This window comes from Lepidochelys olivacea (assembly GCF_965140295.1).
Source record: "Lepidochelys olivacea isolate rLepOli2 genome assembly, chromosome: 9".
Lineage (NCBI taxonomy): Eukaryota > Metazoa > Chordata > Testudines > Cheloniidae > Lepidochelys > Lepidochelys olivacea.
In genome coordinates, this window is record NC_140419.1 from 84,507,793 (window position 1) to 84,527,162 (window position 19,370).

General features: G+C 39.8%; 1 protein-coding gene across 4 annotated transcripts in view; it reads right to left on the reverse strand.

Annotated features, from left to right (window-relative positions):
- Window positions 1-19,370, reverse strand: part of PAK3 (p21 (RAC1) activated kinase 3) — a 217,470-nt gene that overhangs the window by 10,682 nt on the left and 187,418 nt on the right. For all 4 annotated transcript variants that reach the window (XM_084638916.1, XM_084638918.1, XM_084638917.1 and 1 more), the window contains 5 exons: window positions 13,604-13,667; window positions 6,751-6,799; window positions 2,421-2,533; window positions 1,255-1,372; window positions 361-460 (listed from right to left, as the gene is read on the reverse strand). In XM_084638916.1, the coding sequence (XP_084495042.1) occupies window positions 361-460; window positions 1,255-1,372; window positions 2,421-2,533; window positions 6,751-6,799; window positions 13,604-13,667 (444 nt within the window). The remainder of the gene's footprint in view (window positions 1-360; window positions 461-1,254; window positions 1,373-2,420; window positions 2,534-6,750; window positions 6,800-13,603; window positions 13,668-19,370) is intronic.

Here is a 19,370-nt window from a genome sequence, read left to right on the forward strand (position 1 = left end):
AGGTATCTGGCTGGAAACAGGGCCATCTCTTGTTTACATAACAGGATATAACCAAACAACTACTGAATTTGACCGTTTAAGTTCTTTTAACAAAGTTGGACTCTACAGCTCTTATTTATGTGAGAAACTACATGTCTTTCAGGCCTTTAGATCAGAACTCTGGGCTCTGAACATAGTCAAATAATTTTGAGTCACCCTACCTATGTTCTCAGATTTCCCTGTGGTGTTAAAATTGTTCTAAAATGAAACATTCCTTGGCTGCAATGGCCAATATACTATCACTTCCTTCTGATAACAGGCTGTCAGTTAGCAATTCCACAACAACCACTGGAATAATGCCACCTGAGCAAGAACACCTACTCAATTTGACAGATCCATCCATCCCGAGAAGAATGTTGTCACTCTTGATGTCTCTATGGATCACTTGGTTTGAATGCAAGAAGTCCAGCGCTTGCAGGCACTGATATAAAAAAGGAACATAAAGGTAAAAATTAATGGCCTGATTTAATCATATAGGGGGATAAAAATATCTGTAAAAGATTTAATTTCTAGATGAATTGTGAGTAATGGCAGAATATTGTGCTGTCAAGTGAAATAGCTTGCTACTTCAACACTATTAGAATAATAACTTTCTAAATGAAGGCACATTAGCTTTTGAATTAGAAATGTCAATTATTGTTACAGACTATAGCCTGGAAGCACAGACGGAATGATTGCTGCTACAGTGAATTTTGCCATCTCTATCCCATATGACAAACTATTATTTGCCAGAAAAGAAATAAAGTTCTTTCAGTATGAACCGGATCACTATTGGCAAAATACTGCATGACAAAGACTTTGGTGTTACAATCTACAGCAGATTTTAAAATATTTTTTTGTCATGTAATTTCTCATACTTTAACAAACTAGCATTTGTTTTTACTTGCAGTTTTTTACATTCTGTGGCAAGACTATTTCCTTTTAAAGGCCAGGAATAAGGTGCACTGCTGAATTATCACAGGTAAACATTCAAAGAAGCAAAGCTAAACACTACTAAATCAATAAAAAGTGTCATCATAACTGAACTTTATTACAAGGATGGCATTTTTCAGCAGAACATAGATCTGATTTCCTTTAAGACGCTCTTCCTCCTCTAATATTAAAAAGACAACTTTTAAACAAAGATGTATTTTGAGATCCCTTACATTCTTATCACACCATTACACTACATTACACACTATCCCAGCAAGCACATCCATGCATGGCACTTCTTACCTCCCTACAGACAGCTGCTATCTGTCCTTCATCCATACAGGTCTCTGTAACAACGTCCGTTAAAGAGCCTCCTGCCAAGTATTCCATAACTACCCAAAGTTCATCACCTACCAGGTAGCTGAAACAAGAAAATGAAGACACCACCATCAGTAAGCACAACTATTTACAGAGTTGTTTTGACAAAAGAAACTCACAGATGACTTTGCCTATTTGGCATTTTTCATTGACAACCAGGTATAATGAACAGTTCACAGCGTTAGAAGAACGTGTGTAGTTCAAATGAAAAAGGTTATAGGCAATACTTTAACTGTACAGCAGGCTTTAGATAGTAAAAATGCAGTTTAGAAAATGTAAAGAAAGTTAAACTAGGCCGTCTCACATTATTTGTTTCATAGTGAAATATATAGAGAAATATAACCATTAACTCCAAGAGGTATAAGACGCACAGCAGCCGATGGTGGCAGAAGATGGAATCTGATCAACAGTTTGAAAAACCTTGAATAATATAAAGACAGGGAAAGGAAATCCTTCATGTGCTGCCTGCAGAAAACACAATCCAGCTGTAGCTGAATGTTTTTCATTTAGCCCGTCAGAAGCAAAGAAGTGAAAACACAGGAAAAACATTTTTTCAGTGCATTTTTGAAGTATCCCTGGATATACAAAAACAATTTTAAAACTGACAAGACATCAGTTTATGGAGAGCTTTAAACATGAACATTAAAAAAAATAATAAATAAATAAATAAATCCTAGCAGGAATCTAGTCTTCACCAAAATTACATGAATGGCATCATGCCTATCGGGGAGCAACAATTGACATAGATTCTAGAACTTTTTGAACCATGCCCACTTAATAAAATAGGAAGAATGTGTCTAACTCATAAAACGTGAAGATGTATGTAGTTATTGACAGTTGTTTTCAGAAAAGGCACGTGCTGGTCACAATTTTCAAAAACTGGGTCTACATAGTTTGCAGGAATCTTTCACATGCACACATGAAGGATAGCTTTCTGTATGCTTGTGTAAATGGATCCTGACGTTCAGTGATCAGCTTTGTGTGCACAAATGGTCATTTGCACACAAAATTTTTAAAAAAATTGTCTGGCTAAATCTTTGACGCACGGTATATAAACAAGCTCTACAGTGATAATGACTGGCACAACTTACCTGTCTAAATAGTTTACAATATTAGAGTTCTTATTTTCCCTCATGACCAGGATTTCATTAATAATTAGTTCCTTTTTAGGCTGCTGCTGGAGATTCATTTGCTTTATGGCCACCTAAAATGACATTTTGTTAAATACTAAGTTTAATAGCATATATTGCAACAGACCAGAATGAAAAAGAAATAAATGTGTTTGAGACCATATGTTTCAGATCAGCTGAGAACTATACCAAACTGCCCTTTAATTAGGCATTAGTGCTCAGTAACTTGCATTGCAATACTATGCTTTATACTTTGAAATCCGCACTATTTCATCCACTACTTGGGTGACAATTACAGAGTGCACTGCCTTACATGTCTTATTTTGCAAGTTTGCATATAAAATGGCTTTAAAAATGTTATCTGCTACTTAATATCATTAACATTCTGTAGTCCTAGCTTATTCCAAAATGGTCTCAATTCATTGCAGTCATTTTTGCAAGTAATTAGTGATTTGGGTACTTTGATTAAATAAAAAAATAAAACCATCTTGCAATAGTATGGCAACAATACAAATTAAATAACTATTCTCCACAGGGAAGATTAGTTATTCCCCTTACATAAATTATATAAAATGCCTATATCAATTTCATACAAAAAGCGACAATAAAGGAACATTATTAAGGCAGAAGAGACCTACTTAATTCTGGCATTTCCTATCTTGAGTGCTTGACTTGGCAACCCAAATAATATTCTTTTAATGAAGTCTTGCATGCAATTTTCTAGGTTTGTAAAAAACACAACCTGTAACCTCCACCCCCCAGATATTCCATCAAGTAGCATCTTACTGGCACCAATGTGAGTCATCACCAGGGTTAGAACCTCTAGATCCACCACACAGATCTCTGCCACTTGAGCTAATGAAGTAGCTGATAGAAAAATTAGATTGTCATCCTCCATGTGGACCAATGTTAGAAGGGAATGAGACACTTTGCCAGTGGGTTTCACAGATGTTTGTAAATAGCAGAGGAATGGTGAGAGGCAAATCATAGAATATCAGGGTTGGAAGGGACCTCAGGAGGTCATCTAGTCCAAACCCCTGCTCAAAGCAGGACCAATCCCCAAATCCCTAAATGGCCCCTTCAAGGACTGAACTCACAACCCTGGGTTTAGCAGGCCAATGTTCAAACCACTGAGCTATCCCTCCCCCCTTGGAATCTTGGGTTCCATCCCAGACTGCAGACCCTTCTGCCTATATCCGCCCCAAGTAGGACTTCTTTTGAAATGCCCCCTGCAACCAGCCCTTCCCCACCCTGGTTGCTCATCCCAGTTTCATTCTCTTCACCTAGCCAGTCCCAGTCTCCATTCATCAGGCTTCTTATCCCAGTCCCACTCTCCTTGACCAACCTGTCCTAGTCTCCCCATCTAGATTCTCCATTCCACTCCCCGTCTTCAACCTCCCCTCTGTTCCCAGTCTCCTTGCCCAGACATTTCCAGTCCCCTCTAGTTCCTTGTCCCCTGTCTCCTTGCCCAGCCAATACCAGTTCCCCCCAACCTGGCTTCTCATCCAATCTGTCTCCTTCTCTCCCACCCCTGGCTTTCCATCACCCTCCCACCTCTCCCATGCTTATGTTCCCCCTCCTCATTGTCTTCCTCCATGGACTCTTCACTTAATCTCCCCCTCCTCCCCAACTCTTTGTTGCACTCTTCTTGCACAGCTGGTCCCAGTTCTCCCCCTGCACACTGGTTTCCAGTCTCAGTCTCCTTGCACAGCCAGTCCCAGTCTTCCCCAACCCAGCTCCCAATCTCACACTCTTTGCCCAGCCAGTCCCAGTTTCCCCCCAATCCCTACTCCCTGGTTCCCCTTTTCCTCCCCATCTACCACCCTCCTTGTCTGAATCTACTCCTAACCCTCACCCCAGGTCTGACTGTTGTCCCCTCCACATTTGAATCAAGCAGCTTCCTCCTCCACACTGCCTAGACCCAGCGGTGGGGGTGTGGGAGTGGTAATCATCTCCTTGCTCTGATTCCTGAGGCCCAGCCCCCAGCAGCAACTTCAAGGAAAGTGCTACTCAGCCCCCAGCTGGAGCATGCCCAGAATTTGGGGGAATTTAACTGCTAAAAATCTCAGATCTCTCTACTGAGCACATGTAGTGATTTTTCAAATGCTTACAACACTGCCAAATTTGAGCAGACTATCAAATGGGATGCAAAAGGCACATCCCTGAGAGAAAGGCCAAATTTCGAGTCCCTGCTCCAAAGCATGGAAACACTAGAGATTCTCAAAGAAAAAGTTGCCAGAATTTTTAAACATGGACAAAATAATGTAGTTTTCAATAGCCTCATTCTCAGAGATAGTTGAACCATTTTGGCGAAAAATTTCAAAAATAATATGGCCTGCAGCAGATCTCTGGCAACGGAAAACAGGGTCTTATAACAGGAAATGTCAAGCAACCATTATACAACGAGGTATTATCTGTCCCATCTATAATATGCACCGGAGATGAAATTCACTCCATCTCAAAAAACAAAGGGTTTGAATGGGGAATGAATGAAATCTAGCCTATATGACATGGGACAAGCAGCCCCTTCATGGCCACTACTCCAGCTCTGTGCTGACCTCTTTGGACCTAGTTAAGAAATCACTTCCCTGGAACGCAGGTGAGCAGGAACTGTGAGGCATCCAAACAAGACGCCTCAGCTTGACCCCACTCCCCCAAGAACTGGTTTAAGGTCCCAATATTCCAAGCACTTATACATGTGCTTAACTTTAAACACATGAGCAGTCAGTCAATGGGATTATTTCTGTGATTAAATTAAGCACGTGTGTAAACGTTTGCAGGATTGGGGCCTATACATGTATTTTCATGGTAGACTTAACTATTCTAAACCATTCTAAAGGGTACAGGAACCCTTATAAAAATCCCATTATGGTATATTAGTAACACAGTCAGTTTAATGTGTTTGTGTCCGATCCTAAGAGAAGTCACTGGGAGCTTTGGTGGTCAGCACCTCTGAAAATCATGCCATTGTTATTTGGATGTCTAAATATAGCTTTAGGGGTCTCACTTTAGTCACCTAACCTTGCAAATGTTGACCTTTATACAGGATTTTATATAATTTCAAAAACTTTGGTTTGAAAAAAAAAGAAATGAACATGAAAATGACAACTAAAAGTAGCAAAACTTGGAAGTTCAAAGTCAAGACATTCTTAATTCAAAACCTCATTCATTCTCCACTCCCCGCACTGTGACCAACTATTGCAAGGTCACACTTAGATCAGTGTGTAGTGTCTTGTACTGTGAGGCATGACCTAAGCATAAATGGATGTTTTAAGGACAGATCTTTACCTTTAATTTTGAGTTTTCTTGTTTTTAATGGTCTGGGTCAACCAACTTCAATGTCACTAAAATATAAAATTGTGGCTTAATAATGCTCTGTCTTTAATATTTGCAATGCACTTTGAAGATGAAAAGTGCTGTAGAAAAGTGTTAAGTGTTATTATTATAATTGAATCAATGATTAAGATAAATTGGAACTAAGTGACGGAAACATCCATCAGCTAATCTGACAAAAGGTTGTTGTATTAATACATTCAGTAATTAAGAGAGAGCTAGCATGTCCTTCTGTGCAGGATATAACTTCTCTTTTCATACTCTTTCTGGTTATGCTTTCTGGCAGTGCTTAATAATGCGATTGGAGAAACTTTTTTAGGTCAGTGCAGTGAACCATATTTATTCCTAATACCAATTAGAGATGGGCTAAACTGTTTGACAAACCCTGGGTATCGTCAAGCCTGTGGTTATCCATAAGTCTGTAGTTAGGTTAGAGGATGCACAATCTAAAGTCTGCTCTACACAAGTTTTTTGTGTTGTAAATTTATAGATATAAGCTCTTTTGATATAAATACCTTTATACTGGTAAAACTGCTTCCACACTATAGGATCACACAGATTTACCTATATCAATTTCTAAACCAGTATAGTTAAATCAGTAATAAAAACTATGTGTAAACCAGCAATAGGTGCTATCTGGGATGTCTTTACAGATTTCTCTCTATACCGTAATACAACCTGGAATGCCATAATAGTCTAGGTTGCTAGGTTGGGATTGATAAAATTTAAGAGGATGCAAGAACTGGTTTGAGGAAAGAGTAGGTAGGGAAAATAGTCCACTTAACAACTGGCTATACAAAGGGTGAAATTCTGGTTCTATTTAAGTCAATAGCAAATCAAAGTAACCGATACCTTAATGTTAAGCTATATGTGAACAATGAGTATGACATAATATTCATGATAAAAGAGAAAATATTGAAGAATTACATAAAAATCTGGATTTAATATTAGCACTCACCTCTTGTCCTGTGGCAATGTCTATTGCTGTATAAACAGTACCCGATGCCCTAGAAAAAAACAGCAGCCAAGAAGTGAGGAGATGTACAGTGCCTTTGACGAATGTTAAATATATATACCATATCTCTGCCTAAGATGTTTACAAAATAAATTTATTCAGCCAGCACAGTATTTAGCTTTGTACAACAAGCCACCACACCATGCAAAGGATGCAAGATAAAAACCCAAGCTCAGCACCTGAGTGAAAGGAGCACCCTGAGTCATTTGTTGTGACTAGACCTGGCCAAAATAAAAGCAAATTTTTTCTATGAAAAATGCTTTTTATTGATTTTTTTTGGCTTTTTTGTTGAAAAATGAAAAACCAAAAAATATTCTGGGTTTTGTTGTTGTTTCCCAAAAACCAAAAAATTTTGCATCCAAATTGTGACAAAAAATGAAAAATGTTCATTTTCTTCTGTTTTGTTACTGCAGGAAATAAGATACATTTCCCAACCAGCTCTACCTGTGTCCTCTTCAGATGATTTAGGGGTATGCTCCATGGGCTTCAGAGGGAGCTGTGCTCCTTTCCTAGGAGCACTCTGGGGATGCTGGCAGTGGAGGATAAGAAAACAGGCAAAAATGAGGGAAAAGGATTCCCTTTGTAGATCTTCCAGGAGGAAGACATAGTCACAAACTGAGGATTATCAGCACCTGAGAAGCTGTTAGTTTACAACCCAAAAATTACAGCCTACACTGCATTTGCTTGTAGGCTTTCTGCAGAGCCACTGTTTGGTTTCTTTAGTCTTAAAGCAACAAGCAAACCTTGACAATATCTCAATTTTCCTAAAGGTTTATCTTAACATTGATGAAAAACATCTAGGAGAGATTCAAATGTGGTTGAGTTGAGCTACTTATATTTTCTTCTCGCTTCTTGGATGAAGTGCTGCTAACTTGATTTCCTATTCTCAACATCCCATTTTCTGCCCAACTGCTCACCTTCTATGAGCTCTCATTTGGTTTTTCAACATTGCACGGCTGTCCTGATATTTTAAATGTTTTCCTCAGAGCCAGAGTTTGCTGATCTTCACAACATGGATGGATGGTTTAAGAAGCCTGAAGTTCTTTTTGAGGCAGAGATTTGTTTAGGCCTCGGGCTGGCCCTGAGTTAGCTTGCTATATTGCATGATGTGATTTTTAATTGTATACACGCACTTAGAGACTATGTTAATTTTATTTGTAAAATTCTGCAAGGTGAGAAGTCCTAGACTCCTAAAACAGAATACAAATAAATAAATAAGAAGCCCCAGATTCCTATGCACGTCAAGTCACTCGGCAGCTTCCTATTTTAGGGTGTCAGACACTTGAATCCTTCATCGCCCTTATATTCAAGTTTCATTTTCAAAGCAGATCTGGAGTCTGTCATAGAGCCACCGGAAAATAAAGTGACACACTGATCGGCATATGCAGACTAGACAGTCTGTTTTTTTGCCATCTGTTCCTGATTAAGAAAGATTCTTTCCCTACAGTGTTGTGGATGACTAGAATTGGAAAGAGGTAATACACAGAGTAAACCACCTAATGGATTTAAATGTCAAGGGGCCATGGTAACATTTGTTAACACTACTGGAGGCTAACACCTGAATTAAAGCATTGGTTCTCAAACTGTGATCATCTAGAGAGCCTTTCCTGCTTGTCTGCAGAAATGGATGGACCAGGATAGAAATTTTGGGAAGGGAAGCTGGAACATTTACATAATCTGAGTGAAAACCAGCTAATTTAAATTGAAACCAGTTAGTGTTGCCCAGTGTTACAAGACCTTTATGTTAGTTCTGTTCACCTGGAAGCTGAAATATTTCCATAGCATTTTAATTTGGCAGACTCACTCTTTTGTGCACCATAGACTGAGTGCCTGTATTGGAAACAATGTTAGCATTTGGCATGCTATGCATTCTTTTAATATAAATGCAAATGCATTTTTCTAAAACTAATTGTGGAGATTAATCCAATTTGTTTTCATAAAAATCCAACAGTTTATTCAGGGTTGCTAATACTGAGCTGTACCTCCCTAGCTCATTCCTGTTAGGGTTTATTTAAAACAGCTATTTGAATTCGGATGCTTTTTTTTTTTTTTTTGTAGGCTCAAGGCTATCTGGTAAGAATTTAGATAGATATGAGTATTTTAAATAAATCTGTAAATTAATTGCAATGCCGCTATAAGTTTATATTAGGGACTTTTTCTTCCAAGCGATTATAATTTCTGTTCAGTTTCTAACTTTTAAAATACATTGTAACATCTTAGTTTTAACAAAGTTAGGCACTTAGTGGGATCTGGAATTGGATCTGTCTCAGTATCCTGGTGAAGTAGAAGTGGTGAAGATGAACCAAGAAACTAAATCACAGAAACCATAAAATATCTTTATGATAGAAGGAACCAGAAACTGATTTGAGCCAGTGTAGCCTTCTCTATCAAGCAGCATAACCTACATTTCCTAGGTATCCTGAAATGTCCTCAAATCCTAAACCAAGAACAAATACCAAAAAAGAGATTCAGCTCTGAAGCTCACCTATTTCCAAGTGTGACTCTGCTGACTAAAGTATGCTGTTTGCTAACCATATGGAGCACCGCGGAGTGATTGCCCACCCAATTCACTTTTCCTTAAATCAAAAGCTCCTCTTCAGCTGCAGTCTGCCAGGGAACCATGTCTTCCCCTCTAGTCTCCAGTTTCCTTATTAGCAGCCACTGAAAGATCTAGCCACTCATATCCTATTCTATTACTATCTTCAATATCATATTAACTGATTATTTGTAATAAATGCCAGGAAATCAGCTCAATAAGCTGTGTCATCTTCATTAACATTAACTAAATACATAAACAGAGTAATGGCCACATCATCTCATTTATTATGTCCCATCCTGTAAATAGGCACATCAACTCCTTGTCTCACTTGAAAAGCAAAGCCTGAGTATATACCATCCTCAGAACAGACTTCACTTCCCACGTGCTTCAGCTCTCTTTTGGGATCTGTATTCAGTGCAAGGTAAAGGAGGATTTACAGTTCCCTTTGCCAGACTCGTGAAATATGTGGAATGAAGCTTTGCTATCACAGCGGCCAAAATATATTTTCATCTTGGCTATAAGATTAAATGTATGACCTGTCATCATAAAACCAAAGGGGTTGTTTTTGTACGTCTTTTCTTTAAATGCAAACACTGCTCTGCATTTTAAAGTAAGTCCTTAATCCGAGTCATTTTATATTTTTCACAGTTTAAAAAAAGATGGGAGTGTCTCAAAAAAGCTTCCTTCAGGGAAGCCTGCAATGATTCAGATGCTAACCCAAAATTCTGTGGTCACAAAATCAAACAGGAATTCTTTGTTGTGAAAGATATTATACACCCCACTTTTAAGTGACTAAGAAATCCAGCAAGAATAGCTTCTCTCACTGTTTTCCTACTTGCAGGTCTGAAGTTTAAAGTCATCATGATACACAGTAGTAGGTAGAGAGTTGATAGTCATGCTGATGGTTAAGGCTGCCCAACATTTTCCATTAGAAGACCCTGTTTCCTGTTTTCAGGTGCTCGTAACTTTGTCAAACTTCAACCAGTTGGGCTGAAATTTTCCATGTGGGGTGTTGGTCTCAGGCTACTTTTTTTTTTTAAGCTTCAGCTAAAAATTTGGTTTTGAAAGTTCAGTCACTTCCAAGACTGTTGTTTTGCCTGTTAAAAACTTCCTACAACTGTTTCACTGAGAAGCTCTAGTAGGTTCATGTTTGGGAGTAGGGTCTTGAAATTTGGTGGGAGAAAGCAGGTTACCCTAGCGTCAAGGGTGCCTTTAGCTGTTCTCCTGACACTGAATGAGGCAAGGGAAGTTGTGTCAAAGAAGTGTGAGATCATTTAATTAAAGCCTATCATAATGCAAATGCATGAGCAACCTTAATTGTGTCATTTCCTAACTTTTAAGAGCTTGACTTTACCACTTTAACATTGTGTAAGATGGGTTATTGGGGTGTTTTGGGGAGGCTTATATATATATGAAGTTAACAATGGCTCAAAATGGTTCTGGTCTATTTCAAGTTGAATTTTGGGCAATAATTCCAGACAGTTCTAATTTTATCGAAACTTCTTTGCACATCCGCATTTTGAAACAAAATGTTTGCCATCAAAATAAGTTATTTTGGTAATAGCAGTATTTATGTGCCTTGCAGCTCCCTGACAACCACTGCACTCTTGCACTATCTATAGTTCTAGGGTAAAGTGACCTGCTTAAAGGAAGAATGTGTTTGCTACAGTCTTAACATTGTTCTCTAGTGTCTGGACAGAAAAAAGAAATGCAGACGGAAGTGAGTTTGTTTCTATAGATACATATACCTCCCTTGTGTCCACTGCTTGCTGTTTTCAGCAAAACTTTCTGCTTTGAGGCAAGGTGTGTCTCTCTCCCCTCTCCCTCCCTCCCCAAATTCACATAATCCCAACTAAAGAAACAGCCTCTTCATTTCTTTGATAAAATTGCTGTCTAATACACTGGAGTACAGCATATTAAATTTAGATTTTCTGTAAAGTTTTGAGTAAAAGTGAGTAACACATAATGCTCCAATTCTAGAAGCCCAAAGTAAGAAGATTGTTAGAATAATGGCTACTAAAGCTTTACCTGCTTCTAAACTCCTGGAAAGATATTTGCTTCTACAATGATAATACATTGTTAAATGTACAACCCCAGCAAAAAAATCTTATGGTTTCCCATAAATGGTTATCAGAAATGCAAAGACTTTAATTCTTCTGTAAATAATATTTTGTGGCTGTGGTAAATAACTTGCAGTAACACATTATATTAGTGTTTGTTTATCCCATCAGAGGATTGCAATTATCTCATCTTTGTAATGCCCAGCTCTGGTGAGAATACGCCTCATGCTTAATCTACAAGTGATTAGATTTGTGATTCCACAGGTCAGAGAATTTCCACGAAAACAAGACCAGAAAGAGGCACCACTATAAGTACAGGAAGACACAAGTGTATTGAATGAAGAACTCAAGAAGTTAAAGAAGAGCCTAATTTCTCGCTACTTACATACATGCGGTTTGATCCTGCTTACAAGATTTACATTCTAAAATGTATATTTATGGACATTAGAAAATACTCACATTGGGACTTAAGATGATCAAAAAGTTCCTACCTAAACCCATTCAGAGCACCCTGTAAGGTGGACTGTGGCTTTGTTACACTATGGGTCATATTACGTTTCATTTCTCGTTTAACTTTAGTGAGCACATTTGACGTTGTAGAATCAGAATGAAGATGTAGTTTTATCTATTTTAAGTGATATAAGGTAAATGAAAGTAATGAAAGCTGACATTATTTGAAATCGTCTTGCCATAACTGCCCTTTCAAACCAGAGTCTTTTTATTATAAAACCTAAAAGAAAAAGCAATGTGAGCTTGAAAAGACATGGTCTCTTCTTGTTCTGCATGTACCAGTTCCAAGTCAACCAGAAGTTATAGAAAATTCCAAATCCAATAATATATACAATGCACAAAGATACCTGCTTATCTCAGTACCCTTAATTCAGTGATAATTATTGCTGGTAACCTGAAGGCCCAATTTTGCTCTTACATGATGTAAATCTGGAGTAACTCCACTGAAAACAATGGAATTACAATATTACATAACTGGCTGTGATGGAGAAGAGAATCAGACTCTATATGTAGTCAGCATTAGTATTTAAAATGCATGTCACACACCACAGAATTTCAAAATTACCTTGTTCTTACCAGTCTGATAAAGCATACATAGGATTCCATTCTGGGTAAACGCCTAACACTTTGAAGACACCATGTTTCTCATTACTAGCAAATGCTGTATCTTATGGGCAGCTATTGAGGATTCTGTGCATCAGAATGGATTGCATTTCTGTATACATACTTTTCATTACATATGCTGGGAAACAAGGGTTATTTAGCCTCTGACTTTTGTTCTCAAATTACATGATTTTAAACCTGACTCCTGAAATACTCTCTTTAACCACTAAATGATTTTTGACTAATGTCATTTTGAGCTGCACAATAACACTCATCAGATAAAATGATAAATGGCATTTTTCATGCAATAAAGTAAAGGTAAACTTCTGTTTCTCTAGTAGACCTATGTAATTCTTGGTCATATCAAAATGGCTTCTTCCATGAAGGCAGATGAACCACACCGCACATCTGAGGGATGACAATTTTGCCATGTCCCAGTAACTAATGCAATCAAGCCAGCCATCATGAAAATTTCTTTGATGACTCCTTTTGGCCGCAAGAAAATACTGATCAATGTGGAGGGAACAAGTACAATCAAAACAAATATTCTGAATGTATATGTAACTCCCTTGACTTCAAAGAGGTAACGCCAGCAAAGTATTTGGCCCATATTTATGCATATAACTCCAACTGCAGACTGCAATGGAACCCAAGATTCCAACGTGGGGAGGGATAGCTCAGTGGTTGGAGCATTGGCCTGCTAAACCCAGGGTTGTGAGTTCAATCCTTGAGGGGGCCATTTGGGGATTGGTCCCCCTTTGAGTAGGGGGGTGGACTAGATGACCTCCTGAGGTCCCTTCCAACCTTGATATTCTGACAGAACAAGGAGTAATGGTCTCAAGTTGCAGTGGGGGAGGTTTAGGTTGGATATTAGGAAAAAAACTTTTTCACTAGGAGGGTGGTGAAGCACTGGAATGGTGGTGGAATCTCCTTCCTTTGAAGTTTTTAAGGTCGGGCTTGACAAAGCCCTGTCTGGGATGATTTAGTTGGGGATTCGTCCTGCTTTGAGCAGGGGGTTGGACTAGATGACCTCCTGAGGTCCCTTCCAACCCTGATATTCTATGATTCTATGAACAGTACTTACCCTTGACCAATTTTTTCAAATCGTGTATATTTCTTCTTAGGGTCACCAACACTCACAATGCTTCCTGAAAGAAAAAAGAACAATGAAGCTCTCTTGAAAATGAGTATTATATCTTCAGTGACAATCTGTGGCAAGTCAAAAATCCACCATTATTGCCTGGCATCATTTGCATTATGTGCAGTTTAGATTCAATATACTACTAGAGCACACAGATTAGAAATAAGAGTAGCAGTTTAATAATTCAGGTGGCATCTACTGGTTTTTTTTAAATCCATTGATGAGCATGTTTCCCTCTGGAGCTGGAAAGAAAACTAAGAACACGAACTGTAGAGAAGAGCTCACGTAAGACTCAGATATGAGTTAACGAATGAATAAATATGCAAATGAGTGTTTGTATACTTAAATGTTAATGAGCGCTAGCATAACAATGCTAATTTCCTCAGAACTAGCTAGTCTCTTTATGATTCCACAGGGGGGTTCATACTTTCATATACTGAACCCAACTTTGTTTTTGGACTCAACTTTTATAAGCAGTTGCCATGTAGACACGAGGAAGAAAGTGATAAAGAGTTTCCTGGAGTGACTCTCCATTAGCCCTTCCTTGGTTTGCCTTTTTTAAAAAACAACAGTTAACATCAAATAATTAATTACAGGCTTTTGACAATCTTTATGATGTAGGCTTCATTGTGAAAGAGATCTAATTCACTTATATAAGAGCAACACTGCTTGTCTTCAGTCTGACTTTGATCAGTAACAATTATTTTATTCGATACTTTACAGTGAACACACATGCTAATCTTACTACATGAAACAGCCTTTTAAATGGATTAGAAGAGCAGCAGTATTCTTCAGACTGTAGCTTTTAACGTCTTTAAAAAGTTATCTACATTAATAAGGTGCTGGTAATTTTATAAATAAATTGATCTCAACAACAAGCTATGGTGGATGGAGTGCTGCCCTCTATTGAATAATTATTGCAACAACAGGCATTGATTGAAAGGCTTTGCATGTAATATTCAGAAAGTTGCAAACGAATTAAGGGTGGGATTTTCAAAAGAGTGTGATTTAGGCACACAAGTCCTATTGAAAACAAAAATGCTAATAATTTGGTAGCTTCTTGCTTGGCCAGCAGTGTAAATGGGCTGAATCAGGAGCAAATAGAGCAGTATTTGGGAAAGTGTGTGTAAGCAGAGTCTGAATGAGCTCTCTCCTGACATCTAGTGGTGAGCTGTGGAAAAGGACTTCAGGAGTTGATCTCATTTGCATGGGCACACCCACCCTGCCTAGGTATTCAGCACGATGGGATTGCTTGCCCAAATGATCACTTGTGGCTTCTGTTAGATCTCCAGTCTCCTTGTTACTGGGGCAGGAGTAATAAAGGGTTGTTATCCTTGTGTGAACTGTGGGCACCAGAACTGTACCTCGCATACCCTGATTGAGAGACTTACCCTCAACTGAATGGCACTCGCTACGCAGGGGACATGGGTTCCAAAACCCAATGAGTTAAGAGAGGGTGGGGACAGGTACTTTTACCTGTTGGTGTGGTTCCTGTTTAAGGATTCTGAACACCATTTGACTCCCTTTCTCTCCACAGTATAATAAAAGAGCTAATTTAGACTCAATTGAGGGTCATGTCATATGCTGCAGAGCTGAAATCACTGATACCTATATCTAAGTATTAGACCTACTTTGGGACATTGTCTCTATTGCAAGAGACTGCCCAGTGTGCACGAGTAGTAAGGCTCCTCCACTAACAGCTGAAATCACTGAGAGCTGTGTTAAGTGGTGGGCCCTGAAGACATCTTGTCGAGTGGCCAGGCAGGCAGCTGGCAGAGAGGAGTGGCCAGCAGGGTTGCTGGCGGAGAGGGCCAGGGCCAGGGCCAGAGCAGAGTCCTGCAGAGAGGTGCAGCAATCAGTGGCGGGGCAGCAAGCGAGTGCCCAAATCAGCGGAGCATGTAAGGTGCCTCCTTACCCCCCTTCCACCCAGGGTGGGAGGTGAACTCTGCAGATGAACCTCTGAACTCTGGGGCTGCACTGGGCAAGGACAGCAACTGTGAGTGGGGTGCAGAGAAGGGACGGGCACATTAAAGGGACTTTGAGTTGCTGGACTTAAGAACTTGACAGGAAAAGGACACTACCCAACCTACTTGAGGGTGGGTCTTTTGCTCATGGTTTATGAACAGTAGTTGTGGTGTTTTCCCAAATTAATGCTGAGTTTCTTCCCTCCTTTTATTAAAAGTTTTTGCTATACTCAGACTCTGTGCTTGCAAGAGGGGAAGTAATGCCTCTTAGAGGCACCCAGGGGGGTGGTATGTAATTGTCCCAGGTCACTGGGTGGGGGCTCAAGCCAGTTTGGTGAAAAGGAACTCCTAGATACTCAACCCAGCCCTTGTTGCTGCTGGCTCCACCTGGCAGAAGAGTTACATGTGCTTAAATTGAGTAATTGAGCCACAATCTTATAAACCCAAATCATACAAAATTAATGTTACTTTTTCTAGTCCACTTTCCTAGATAAAACATAAAAACTGATGAAAAGTAAAATCTAAAAACTTAATAGCAGGGTAAATAGCTACTAAAGATTTAATGTACAGTGTACACTACTAAAATATTTTGAGAAGATTATTCCTTAACTGAGAAAAAATGTCTGGAATGCGATAATGATTTGTGTGCACATATCTGGAAATTTACACCCCTCTCTCTCTCTTGTGTTTACTTGTACTTCCAAATTATGAACATCTAGTTGAGCTGCCAGTAATTGTAAGTAAGTCTCTTTCTCTCCTGTCTATGGTATTACTATGGTGCTCAATGCTCTGGCATCTAATGCTGATGGGTGTCTGATTGACTCCTCTCCGGCCAGTGCAGTGGGAAGCACAGATACTGTCTGGTGCACCCTTTAGTAAAAGAATCCTGCTGGTCAAGGCAAGATCCCTAATGGGGAGCTGTCGGGAATGGGGATGTGCTGTGGAACATGCTATACTATTCCCCCAACCAGGAGCATCATGAACCGCAAGCCAGCATTTGCTACTGATCCCAGCATATGTTCTTGCTGGCTGGAGGTGCAGCAACCGGCTCCCACACGCCTCATCCTATAAGAGTGCAGCACAAGGTATTCTAACTGTATTTTCAGACTCCACCTCAAACATTTATTGAACTCAGCATTTCAGGGACCTAATGTGACGAAGTGAGACTGTTCTTAATGGTTCCTCTGAATAGTGTAGGGGTGCCTCAGTTTCCCCTATGCAGTTCTTAAGTATCTAGGTGGTGGGGTAAGGGTGTATGATCATTGCAGCGCCCTAGAGGGCAGGTGTGTGCAGGGGTCTGGACACAGAGAATGGCCGACACCCTGTTTCCTGGCAACTGATGGCCTGGGCCCTTCCCCTCTGCAAGGTGAGAACTAAAGGAATCAGGTGACCTCCGGGCCCGGGAAAGGGACAAAGCCCAGAGGAGGTGGGGGGTGCTGGAGGGAGTTTCAGTTTGGGGCTAGGTGGGACATGGAGTGAAGTACAGATGTGGTTGTCTGGCTCACTGCCCCCCAAAATGCACCCAGCTGAGGGGTCCTGTTCTCTGCACCTGCAAACTCTGTGTTAGACCATGTTCCTGTCGTCTAATAAACCTCTGTTTTACTGGCTGGCTGAGAGTCACGTCTGACTGCGAAGTTGGGGTGCAGGACCCTCTGGCTTCCCCAGGAGCCCCACCTGAGTGGACTCACTGTGGGAAGTGCACGGAGGGGCAGAGGATGCTGAATGCTCCGAGGTCAGACCCAGGAAGGTGGAAGCTGTGTGAGCTGTGTGTCCTGAAGACAGGCTACTCACAGAAAGGCGACTGCCCCAGAGTCCTGACTGGCTTCATGGGGAGCAGTTCCAGAGCATCGCCCAGGGACTCCGTGACACCTAGCTAGAAGTTAACTAGTTTACACTTAGGTGGAAAAGCAATAATCCCCACACACTGACAAATGAGTGATAAATGGAAGAGGAAATGGACTCTCTTCAAGTGTGTCATGGGTTTGCTCAAAGCAAACTTCAAACAGAATGACAGCACTGAAATGCTATTGATTCCAGTCCACTTATGCTCTCTGAAGTTGGCAGAGTGATTATATACAGCCACTAACCAACCCCTTACCACAGATTGAGAGAAGTGCAGTAAATGCGTTTAAAATAAAAATAATAAAAATGCCATCCAGAAAGGAGAAATGAAATGATTAGATTTTAAAGTAATTAAATACTTCCTATGATAGAGCAGTGATTTCTGAGGAATACAGAAACAATTCTCTGTATTGTTCTTTCAGTTGGAGACACATAATCACAATACTTTACTGTCCCCTTTAACCAGAGACTTTTTTGTTTAGCAGGGAAAAAATATATTTCTAATGTTTGTTATTTTAAGAAACGGTAGTGTCCCACTGACAGTGGATTGGTATTATCCGTAATTAGAATGAAGGGCATTTTAGGAACAAAGGGAACCCACTTACACAAAAATGCTTCATGGTGAGTTGAGATTCATTATAGCAGAGAGGAGCTGTCTAGCAAAATAGCCACTTCTTCACCTTGGGAATAATGATATGCTCTCTTGATCCTCTGCAGTGGCGAGGGACACTGGCTGCTGGGGCAGGGTACACCTTATTTTCATTTGGTAGATGATGCAGCAAGATGAGCCAAACTCTGTTTTACTCCACAGCGGGGACAGCTGCATGGAGACTTACTTCTCCTGCATGGAGCAGCGGCAAATGCTCTTTAGCCTGGTCCATGCCACAAAAAATACCCATTGCTGACAACAGATGCAGCTGAATTGATAATGAACACTGTTTAGCGCCAATCAGAGCCTAGAATAAACTGTGTTCAGCATCACTTCAGAAACTGTACTTAAAACCTGCAGTCTGCAAGGTAGTAACTGCTGTAATCCAAGGGGAGTTGCACAGTGGAACTCTATTAGAGCAGAGATGCTTCCTATAAGAGTGAGCTTCCTTATAGGAGTAGAAATCCATTGAAATGCATAATGCAAGACAGGAGTTTTACTGTATTCCATTTTGCTACAAACAGAATTTCACTACAAAATGACTGGTAACTTAAAGACAGTGATCAGTATGAGTCTCTAAAGAATTGTATCCAGAATCACTCTAACTTAGTGCTGTGTTGAATACTACTAAATCTGTGTCTGCATAATGTATTATCTTCAGCTAATTGACGGCAATAGTGTACCCATCAAGAGGACTTTCGGGGAGCTCACTCAGAGGTGTAACAAGACACTGGTTTCCTGCTACAAGAGATCAGAGAAGAAAGAGACTAACAAATATATTTAGGTCAGAATTTTCGGAAGTGGCCACTGATGTTGGGCATCTCAACTTTCAGGTACCTAATTTTGAAAATTACTTTAGTAAAATTAGTTAGTTTCTCCTCTCCTCTTCCTTTTACACCAGTGCAAATCAGAGTAATTCCACTGAAGTCAACATTATATTGTTGTAAGACCCCAATTCAGGATAGCACCCCCTAATATAGGTCAGCACTTAAGCATGTTGCTAACTTTAAACTTACAGTTAAGAATATGCATAACTGTTGTCCTGAACAGGGATGGACTTAAGCACATGCTTAAGTACTGTCCAAAATCAAGGCCTAAAACAGGCATATATGAATGCTGAATCAGGACATTTATGTTTTACAATTATAATGGAACATACTAATGATTTCATTATAGACAGAATTTCATTTTATCCAATCTCAGTACTAGAGCATTTACTCCCCAGTAAAATATGTGATGAAAGCAATCACGTGAT